General features: G+C 32.2%; 1 protein-coding gene across 1 annotated transcript in view; it reads left to right on the top strand.

The window, feature by feature from the left end:
- Positions 1–4,188: 4,188 nt before the first annotated feature.
- LOC131848585 (chitinase-like protein EN03) overlaps positions 4,189–11,613 on the top strand; it is a 35,919-nt gene continuing 28,494 nt past the window's right edge. The window contains exon 1 of the mRNA XM_059198502.1: positions 4,189–4,383. Coding sequence (XP_059054485.1) covers positions 4,272–4,383 — 112 coding nt within the window. The 5' untranslated portion in view covers positions 4,189–4,271. The remainder of the gene's footprint in view (positions 4,384–11,613) is intronic.

Genomic DNA, 11,613 nt, shown 5'->3' with positions numbered 1-11,613 from the left:
GGTTTACGCTGACGGGTACCAGTGGAGGATGATAAAGATGAATGTGAGATCAGGCCAGTTAGCCCATCGTGACAAATTCTCCAGGAATTTATCACGATGGTTTCCAGCATGATATAAGATGAATAGAAGGTCAGCTCTGACAAGGTATATTGCTAGCAATGGGTTTATTAATTCACATTATTCTTGCTACAGCTGAGATCAGGTTAGCAAGCCTAGCAGTGACCTAAAACCAAAACCCTATCCGCCTTATGGGTTTGTCTTGCAGGTTTGGATAACCCCCTACATTCCACCATATGGTTGACATACCTGGAATAATTTCAAAACAGCAGTGCTTGTCTTTGTACCTAATACAACTGCAAACAAAGTTCTCATAACAAATTTATACCACTTATTCTATTTAATAAGGGACATCCCGCGCAGACAAAGTGAATCACGGATTGAATACACTATTTTCCTGTTCGGTAAGTATATAAGATCCGCAGATACATATGTAGGTACGTCTGCCTCGTCTATAGGTACTTCTAAATTGACATTGACAATAATAGTAAGTAGGGTTAACCATTTCTCACTTACTATTGCGTCTATTCTATATTTAGAGAACTCACATTGTGTCTTCACTAATATAAAGACCTCGGTGGTCTAGCGGTTTAGCATACCACCGTACTCCTGATGATCGGGTTCGATTCCTAGCACGGCTCAAACATTTGTATTCATGAGTACGATTGTTTGTATCGGTATCGAAGTTTTCTATATATAATATGTGTATATACGAAAGAAAAAAATGTATTTGTATCAGTTATCTAGTGCCCATAACACAAGCTTTATCTAGCTTAACTTGAGTCTAGATGGCGCTGTGTGAATTGTCCTGAGATTATTATTACTTTTATTATAAAGAAGAAAGATTTGAACGTTTGTTTGCATTGAATAGACTTCGAAATTATCGATTCGAAGATTTTTTCTACCTAATCCTACATTATACCAGATGAATATGCTATAGAGTATGTTCATAAATGTTAGGGATCCATTAACACTTTGATAATATAATCTAACGTCTGAGAAACACAAAAACCACCCATATCGCGTAAGTTACGGAAATTCTTGACAATAGTCTTCCTAGTCTTTCAGAAGGGCAATTCCAGATTCCAATGTTAAAATCGGTTTAGTAGATCCAGAGATAACTCCTATAAGCTCACAAACGCTAACTCTTTAAAATATTAGCATAGATATATCTAATTTGTATATAAAATATATCTTCTTATATATAAAATTCTCGTGTCACAATTTTAGTTACCATACTCTTCCCAAATGGCTTGACTTTTTTATATTTTAGAGAATCGGCTACTACGGTGTTTCCCAATTAGTGGTACGTGTACCCCCAGGGGCGGACGTGCGGACGTGCGGCTATCAGTAAAACAAACAAACACACTCACAAACTTTTGCATTCGTAATATTAGTGTGACTGCTAGAATAAGGGATGCGCAAGGTTTGAGGTCTTTTTTGAAGTGGTACGCAGCAAAAAGTATTTGGGAACCACTGGGCATATATTTTTCATACCCCGAAGTGTAAAAGGTTGTTCATCCCTAACATTTTTTTTTATTTTTAGAAAAAAATAAATTGTGTAATGTGGCATTAATATAATATATAGGTATAGGTTATAATCCTACACTTTCAGCCTTATACCAACAAGCCCTATATTTTAGCGATTTCAATTTATATGGTCAGTTAGTATACATATAAATAAATACCTATCTAATTATAAGTTTATCTAATAACGTGCATGATTAAAAATAAATCGTTTGAAATTAGTAGTAAGTGACCAACATAGCAACAACACTGAGTCCACTACATCACAAACAAATACACAGAAACATATAGATAACATTTTCTACCAGCTAATTCCCAAATCGTAGATAATCATTTCATTAGAATTGTTTATTTAACCTCAAACATAAGTATATTTCATGGCTGTATTTTGAAATTGAATGTATCATAAAACGTAACCTCTAGACCCCTGACATTATTATTCAAAGAAATAGATTTATCTGTATCTATGTTTTGTAATCGTTCATTTATTTTGCTCGCACTCAATCGTTAGGGATGTATTATGTAAATAAGAGAAATATCCCTGTTAGAATATTAGGCCTCTCAATAATAGCCTAACCTTTTTATTTACCTAATATTAATTGTATCCATGACATAGATCGGATACATAGACAAGAGAGAGTTACTTTTTCTTATAACCATAGATATAGATACTCCTTCAAAACCAGTTCAATAGTTTTTGCACGAAAGAATAAACATCTATGCATACTCAAAAACTTTCGCTTTATAATATTAGTTGGATAAATACAAATTATCTTGTTTCGTGTCTGTATGTTTGTTACCTTTTCATTAAGTTTTTGTAATGGCTGAACAACGTTTAAGGCACTTCAGTAGTTTTTGCTTGAAAAAGTAACAGACATCCATATTCACAAACTTTCGCGTTTATTTGTTACTAGCTGTCCCGGCAAACGTTGTTTTGCCATATAAATTAATAACGCTATAAAAAAATAGGGGTTGATGATAGAAGGGTGAAAATTTAGGATTGTATATATTTTTGTATGTTGTATCATAAAAAAATAGAAACTAATAATTTTGGCTAAAAAATAAAAAAAAAAGGGGTGGACTACCCCTAACATTTAGGGAGATGAAAAATAGATGTTGGCCGATACTCAGACCTACTCAATACGCTCACAAAATTTCATGAGAATCGGTCAAGCCGTTTCGAAGGAGTATGGGAACGAAAACTGTGACACGAGAATTTTATATATAAGATAGAGATAAGTAAAAGTCAATATTTAGATATGGTGTCCGAAGGAACAGTCAACAAACTCTAATAACGGTGTTATACATGAGATGAAATATGAAAATTAGACCAATGATGTTTTTTGAGTGGTGCTTCAAGTTTCCACTGGTTTAGTCCGTAAGAGACGTGACTTAATGATATGTATATATAGAAAAAAAATATATATTCAACAATATAAAGACGATTTCACAATTAGGTACGCCGTTTATACCTTTAGGCAGGTAGGTAGGCATAAAACAAACAGTTAAGCGATACGTATCCTATATAAACAAATTAATATATACATTTTGTGTATCTTATATTATTTTGTGTATATTACATATTGATTTCAATTATTCTTAATTTAAAATTAATACAAAATAAACAGGTTCCCCTTTCAAATGTAGAATAACAAATTAATAATAAATTTTGTTTGTAAATTGTTATTGGGGTTGCTGTATCATACAATCATTTATGTACCACTTCTCCTTATAAATGACATCATCGTTGCTTTAAGAATGGTCATAGATTACAGATATTTATTTTCACGCCTGCTAACGTTTTTTACCTATGAACATTCAGTTTGAGTTAATTGTTAGTAAAAAAGGATTACAAGGCAATTTTCTGATGAAATTAATCTGATTTTAATTTGGCATGTTTACATGGTTTTTTAAGTATCATTTTTTAAATAAAAATGATTGACCAAAAATTATGATGATTTATGTATGTATTTTTTTTAATGTTTATGTTTTAAGCAAGGGCATTTCATACAGTGTCATCTGGTTCCAAGCTAAGCAAAGCTGTTGTTATGGATAATAGACGATTAATATAAATACATAGAGAATACTTTTTCTGTAAACAGTATGATAACATCATACTTATGGTTGCAAATATTTGTACCTTGTGAGGAATCGAACCTGCGACCTTTGGAATCAAGGTGGTGTCCTAAACCACTAGACCACCGAGGCCGTATTATTGCATATCATGATGGAATGGTAATCCAAAATGTGTATGATAAATAGATGAAAATAAAATCAGAGTTCTAGATAATAGAAATATTTTACTACCAAAATAAAATTCTAAAATAATTAATATTAATTACACAAACCGTAATTCTATAGCAGGCTACCAATTGAATTTATCCAAATACCACAAAAATTTAACTACAATGCTCGTTTATGCATTTAAAATTAGTATTCACTAGCTGTAACGATAAAACGCGTAACATGATGGAAGCATCTAGAATAAAATATATTATAATACAGATATCGCATTCAAACTAGAAGGTAAATGACAAATCAATGCGTTGTTCAATGTGGTCATCACTATTCTTTGACCCCACCACTACTGCAGGCAATCTCGTTAGCAACGCTAGCTCAAGATTCATTCGACACACACGCTTCGTCTAGAGCAGCACCTTCCACAAATTGAGAACCAGCTCGTCACCATGAAGTTCCTGCTGGCCTTCGCCGGCCTGCTTGCTGTTAGCTTCGCAAACAACCCACCATCTGCAGCGAAAGTCGTCTGTTATTACGACAGCAAGAGTTATGTTAGAGAATGTGAGTACATTTTTATTATATGCTGAGCGATCTGCTCCAAGGCTTGCGTTTCCGATTCGTCCGAAATTAACCGGTTCTTGTTTTATTTACGGTATTTTATTGCTTGCGTGTAAAATCTTAAAGCAATTTAAGTTCACTTTACACAAAGCCACTTAAGTTTTTTTTTGCTTTATTCAATTTGGTTTTACCGAAATTTATGATAATAAAAATTAGATTTTTTATCGATAGCTGTATTTCATTAAATAGGAGAATTATATTAGATATTATTAAGCTCGTTAAATAAACGAATTAATAAACATTTAAGGCAATTATCTAATTGTATTAGATATGTGGGTAGTTAAAATTTCAGAGTTTTATTTGAAAAACTAATTCATTGTTAGTTAAATCTCTTATAATAAATATTAGCTGACCCGCGAAAATTCCTATGCATCACACTTACTTACGATTTATATTTCGTTCAATTTATATAATATCATTTTAAATTATAGCTAGTCTTTCTGTGAAACAGTGACAAACATTTATCTATTCATACATACTCGCAAACTTTCGCGTTTACAATCTTAGTAAGAGAAATACGAAGTGTCTTGTTTGGTGGCTGAACAAATCTTAAGAAACTTTGACGAAAAGATAGTATTGTAGGTAAATGATGGGCACCAGATTAGTTTAGTGATACGTTTAACTACAACTTTTTATTTAATCGGAGGGTATTTGGTAAAAAAAAATTCGTTAGTTCTAATAAGATATTACTACGTAATTCTAAGTAATATTCGTTACAGAGAGAAAGTGAGATTGTCTGCTACACATATAGTCTAAACCCTGAGAAAGGACATAGGCTACTTTTTAATGTGAAAAGTTTGTAAGGGGATGAAAGGGGAGATGAAAGGTTGTATGAAATAATCTACATTTTTAAAACGTGAAACTTGTTTTTTAGGCTGTTAACTTCTGTTAATTCGACATGCAAAGAGGATCAAATTTTGTATGGAAATTCGTTATTTTTGAAGTTAGAACAATGAACATTTTTTCTTTTATTTCTTTGGATTAGATTATTAAATATTTAATTTTATTTATTCATTTATTTCAGGCAACTAGGCCCATATTATAAATACCTTATAGACTAACATACATATAATATAATATTTAAAAACTAATACAATAATATTGTCTGTGTGATCACGGCACTGAAGACGGCAATGTCATTATTCTACGCGGACAAAGTCGCGTACATAACTAGTATGATTTATAGAACATTTAGAATAGAATAATACATAGGCTAGGCTTCTTATCGCAGTCAGTAATGATCACGCGGACAAAATCTCGGACGGAGGTTAGTATTATTAGTTTTTTTTCTTTTAATTTCTTAGGAGCTTAGGATCATAACAGAGAATGTTAGCTCTGTTTTGGATTCTAAATTAATTGCCTACTTACATATTTTATATTTACACTAGCTGTGCCCGCCACTTCGTCCGCATGGAATTTAAGATTATTTTTCTAAAATATAGGCGATATTACAGCTACCTGCCAATAAAAGTGCCATCAGAATCGGTCCAGCCATTGCATAGATTAGCCGGAACAAACAGACAGACAAAAACTGTAAAAATGTTATTTTGGTGTATGTACCGTATTTATATTCATATGCATGTTGTAAAAAACGGTTATTTCAATATTACAAACAGACACTGCAATTTTATTTATACGTAGAGACATCTTAACTACTCTAAAGAAAAATACTACTGAAGTAATTTTAACCAGAAAGGATACCGAAATAAAATGATCACCATAAAACATAATCGAATATGAAAATAATCATTCGACCTTTTTCGGTAAATCTAAAACCTCTCGTCATCGACTATTGCTGATAAGAAGTTATAAAATTATTTTCATATTTCGGCTTAGTGCCTCGGGGAAGGTTATTTCTGCCATTATCTGCCCTTTCCGGCCTTCCCTGCGAATGAGACAGTTCATAATAAAAAAAAAACAAAAGAAAAGCATCCTGTTTATAACATTCAGTTTCTAAACATACCTACTACGTATTATATTAATGGAAAACAATCTATTAATGTACCATTGTAAGATACAGAACTTCCCCACAACATAAAAATATTAGGGTACTTTTACATTTTAACCACGTGACTTGGTAAACCAGTTTATATATAAATTTCCGTTTAAAAAACACAATACTTGTGTGGGCCAACCTTAGGATTTTAAAATATAGATTACAACCTATTCTCAGACCAGTAGGTCGTAATACACAGTAGTGTATTCATATAAAATTTGTTCAAAATCACTTAACCGGTTTCCGGGCACCGTTCATTTTGATCGGAAATGCAATAAAAAGGCCTAACTATATCTGGATCTGTCTGACAACCCTTGTGGTGGGTGTAAAGTCATTATCATCAGTCAAATCATGGAAAACATCTCGTTTATAGAATGTATACAATTGTAAACGGACGTAAAAAAAATTAAAACAACAGTCCGAGAATTGTTTCATATTCAGGTCCCACTGAAAATCGGCGTTGTAGCTTTATTCATGAGTTCATGACATAATGTTGATATGGGTCCATGTAATGTACGCAGCTATGCCTCGGTGTAGGGCCTGCTGCATAGTAGTTAGTAGATATAATTTATTTCTTGATCCGATTTTCTTTTCACATATTTTGCCAACATTCTTTGTCTATTCTATGTTTTCTGTTAGTATCTTTGATTATGTTGTTATCTTTATTAATGTACATACTAGTCGTGCCTGCGATTTCAGCCGCGTGAAATTTATAGCCTATATATTATTGTAAAGTTATTATTGTAAATTGTAATTAAAATCAATTCGTTTTTGAGCGAAAGAATAACAAACATCCATACTTACACAAACTTTCGCGTTTATAATATTAATCAGGTCGCTCAGTGGTCGAAATTCGACCCTTATTAATTTGGCATTAAATAAGACTCTGGACCACTTTGATCAAGCTTTGAAATTAAACAATATTTTTACACATACACGCGTATGTGTCAAATACATGGTTCTGTATGAAATTTTTTATAATTTAATGTATTATTGATGCATAATTAAAAAATATATATTAGTATTCTGTGCTCCTTCTGTATATAACTTTTGAATATTCGTAAGTTTTTGTGTACTAACCTCTTACAATAAGTAAATATGACTTTATATTTAAAACCAGCCAGATGGTCTTGCGCATAACAGTTAGCGACTAGTATCTCTCTATTTAGTTCCCAGTACTCTTGCGAATTAGTTCGTTTGCTCTCGACTCAAGTCAGAGAAAAGCAGAGTAGGGTGGTTCAGCTAAGATTTTAATTTAATAATTAGAATTTACAATTTATTTTATTTATATCAGAACAAAAGGATAGTAAAACGTTGATTATCAACTATGCAATAATAATGGTTATTAGAAATCTTCTTTAAATTATTATATGAATTAGAAATAATAAATTAAATTCATACATTTTATTTTTGAATTTTCATACATTTTAATTGATTGTGTGAAGAAAATATAGCAATATTTTTTATTTGAATAATAAAAAGAAGTTAAATTTCGAGAAGCATAGTTGCCGCCAACGGGTAGTTATATGATGATTTAGTGAATATTTCCTTTAATTATGTGTTCTTATATTTTTTTACCAATTATATATATATATATTATCATACGAACTAATAAACTAAAGAGCGAAATTTGAGAACTAATTAATTAGCGTAGTTTATGTTTTGGAATGCTGTTCTGAACACGTTTGTTTATGAACTAAACAAGGCTGCAGGCAGAAGTGACATCGCTAGGTATTTAAAAAAAGGTATTTCTCATTGTTGAACCAACACAGGTTACCCAACTCTTAGAACTCTATGCAATGAATAATGTATGAGATGTGGCAGATATTTGCCGAGATAAAACAAAAAATGGGCATGACAAGTTTTGTTTGCATTCGAACACTGGTACCGTGGTTGTATCAATAAATAAATACAGGCTATGAAAAATGCTGAGTTATACCTACTATTATTATATAAATTCGAATGTCTGTCTGTATGTATATTAAATTAACAGATATTAATAAATTTGTATTATATTCCTGGATTATTCATACAGCGCCATCTAGTCCCAATGTAAGCAAATCTTATGTATTGGGTTTTAGATAACTCATATACATAATTAGATATATTTTTTTGGTAAATATTTGCATATTATATCCAGACAGATACAAACAATCATATGTATGAGTACAAATGTTTGTACCGTGCGAGGAGTCAAACCCGCGACTATCGAAAGTAAGACGGCGTGCTCAACCGCTAGACCACAGAGGTCGTCTCGATATACATATATGGACCGTATACATAGATCATATGACGGCCGTCTATTGATGGATGATATCGTATCACAAGAACATAGCAGATGAAATCGCGACTAACAGCTAGTATAATGAATGCTCAAGTTTGTTAGGATGTTAGCTACACGTTTATCCCAAAACTCTTTGATTTGTATTATATTTGATATACCCAAAGATCATATTTAGATGAATAAATTTCGTATGTTTAAAGTTTTCGGTAGTTACATATTTCCAGTTATTTATATAAGTTTATTTGTACAATCTCAACACATCTGTTGAATCATGTTTATTGCGCAAAGACTATTTCAAACTAAACCATTACTTAAATGACAAACGTACATGGCAATACTTGTTCATATACGGGATTTAAATAATGTAAATAAACAGACTGTTTAAGAAAAATTACTTGAGTTTTTTACCAGTTCTTCTCCCCTCCGATTGAATTGGACGGGGGATCGCCCCGTCCAATTCAACGGGGATCGATGTTACGACGACCGAGGTTCTAACCCCTAGTGGTGCCCTCAGGCTAAAGTCGTATCCGTCAGGCAGTAGTTGGCCTTCAGCCGCTCCATAAGTCCTTCCGCGGGTTTGGATTGCCATCTGCACTCGATCCCTATCCCCTATATAGACCATCTGCAGCCAACATTACAGTAGTCCGAAAAAAAAAACCAGTTCTTCTGAATTGTATCTATATACTGAACTGAACGGTAGGTGAAAAGCATTAGTACAAAAAACTACTTGACGTTCATAATGGGCTAAAATGTCCTAAATGAATAAATGATTTTTTATTTGATATGTCAAAGGGCAGTTTGAGTTATGAACTGTACATACTCTTCAAGTATAGACAGCAATCATGTGTTTTAATATAATTTGGATAGAGGGAGAGGGAATTGCGACTAATAGTCTCTATATACCAGGTATCTTTAGGTCGGTTCTCCCTAAAAACCATCTTGGTTAATTCCTAGGGGATTCGTCACGACTTACTTCGACCTCATACTAATTACTACTCACTAGTGACAAGTTGCAAAAGATGAATATCACTATAACTGAGTTCCTGCAGGCAACGTCGTGGAACGAGCTTGTATAGACAGAAACGTGACAATATATCATATCTAGATTTATACCTACAGACCCTAAGGGCGTTAGTTCGTCAGTCGTTCTTGCCTACTAAAGTGTATTCCAACTAATATCACAAACGCGTGAGTTTGTATGTATGGATGTTTTTTATTCTTTTATACAAAAACTACTGAAAAGATTTTAATGTAACTTTACAATAATATAACTTATATGCAGAATAAAACAGACACAATATAATTTATGAAGATGTGTGAATTGTTCAAAATATAAAGATACGTGAACACATATCATATTTTGAACAATTTTTACTGACTTGAGTAAGCATGGAAAAATTCTGCCATCTGCGAGCTATTCTGACGTGTGTCTGTTAGGCCTTCACGTCTAAATCGTAAGACCAAATTTGATGAATTTTGGTATAAACATAGATAAGACTTTGGAGTGGAAATTAAGCTACTCCTGGATAGACAAAGTCGCGGCCACTAGCTTAATATCAATTTATATGCCTATTCTCCGGACGGACGGATCGTGTATAAAGTGTTGCGTTCACCACGACATTGATAGTTAACGCCTCTTCTATGTTATGTAGTATAATCTTGAGGCAATATTTTCACGCCGGTTTACTTACGGAATAGGCAGAGAGAACGGTGAAAAAAATAAAACTTGTTATATTTTGGAGACGTGTAGTACAGCTCGACCTAGTTCAGACTCCAGACTGTCACAAGGAATAACTTGAAAGTTTAAACATAATTTATTTACCATTATTTGTAACGGTTACTTGTGAGCAGTAAAATAAATATAATAATTATTATTTTTATTATATTTTTCCCACAATAACCAGGTGAATTTATAACAATAGCTGGCTGTTTGCATTTTTTTAAATATCCTCGTTTACGTATATCTTATTTCCGTGAAGAGGCAATAAATACACACTTACAATTATAATCTTTGTATGCGTAAAAGTAGAAAATATATCTATAACTATTATATATATATGTTAAAGTTTATGAATTGTATGGTCGGGTAATCACCGCTACTATTGATCTGATTTCGAGTAATATTATAGTATTGGATAGCACATTTATTGAAGAAGACTATAGGGTATTTAACATCACGCTACGACCAATAAGAGCAGAGCTGCATTGATATACGCATAACGTTAAAACAGAAAAACGTAAAAACGTTAAAACAGAAGTTTAAAAAAACTTCTGAAACGATTGCAAATTTGATTTGCACATTGTGTGCAATTTGATCCAACAAAATTTGAAAGATAGAATAGCTTACATCTCAATTTATAGTCGCAATATTATTTAACCTTAGCCACAGCAATGCGTGGCCGAGTCTGCTAGTATATATATGTAATGAGGATGTCGAACTGATGGTAGATTTGATCATATCATAAGTCTGTAATGTACCTACATGAATAACAATTTGAATTTGAGTGTATGGATAATTACTATATATGTTTATCATATACATTATTATAAATATATATTTACTGATTATTCATACGATTTACATTTATGAGAAATTTAAAACATTCGTGAAACAGTGTGAATATGTATATGATTTAACATTTCAAAGCATTGTAATTGCAAGCGTGAAATTTCCCGTTTTCCATTATAATCGGAGTTTATATAACTGGCTACAATACCTGCACAGTTTAGTTACGCTGAAACCAAAACAGTGTTCGTGGTACAATTGGTTATTGATTGATTGTTAAGTATATTTGAATTATGATTTTGAATATTATTAGTTCTATATACCACTACTGTATTATGCATACGTTAAGATCCTTTTTACATTAATAATAATATTTACACATATTGT

The sequence above is a fragment of the Achroia grisella genome, unplaced genomic scaffold (assembly GCF_030625045.1).
Source record: "Achroia grisella isolate CSIRO2021 unplaced genomic scaffold, CSIRO_AGI_Agris_v1 utg5633, whole genome shotgun sequence".
Lineage (NCBI taxonomy): Eukaryota > Metazoa > Arthropoda > Insecta > Lepidoptera > Pyralidae > Achroia > Achroia grisella.
This window is presented reverse-complemented; position numbering and strand designations above follow the sequence as displayed.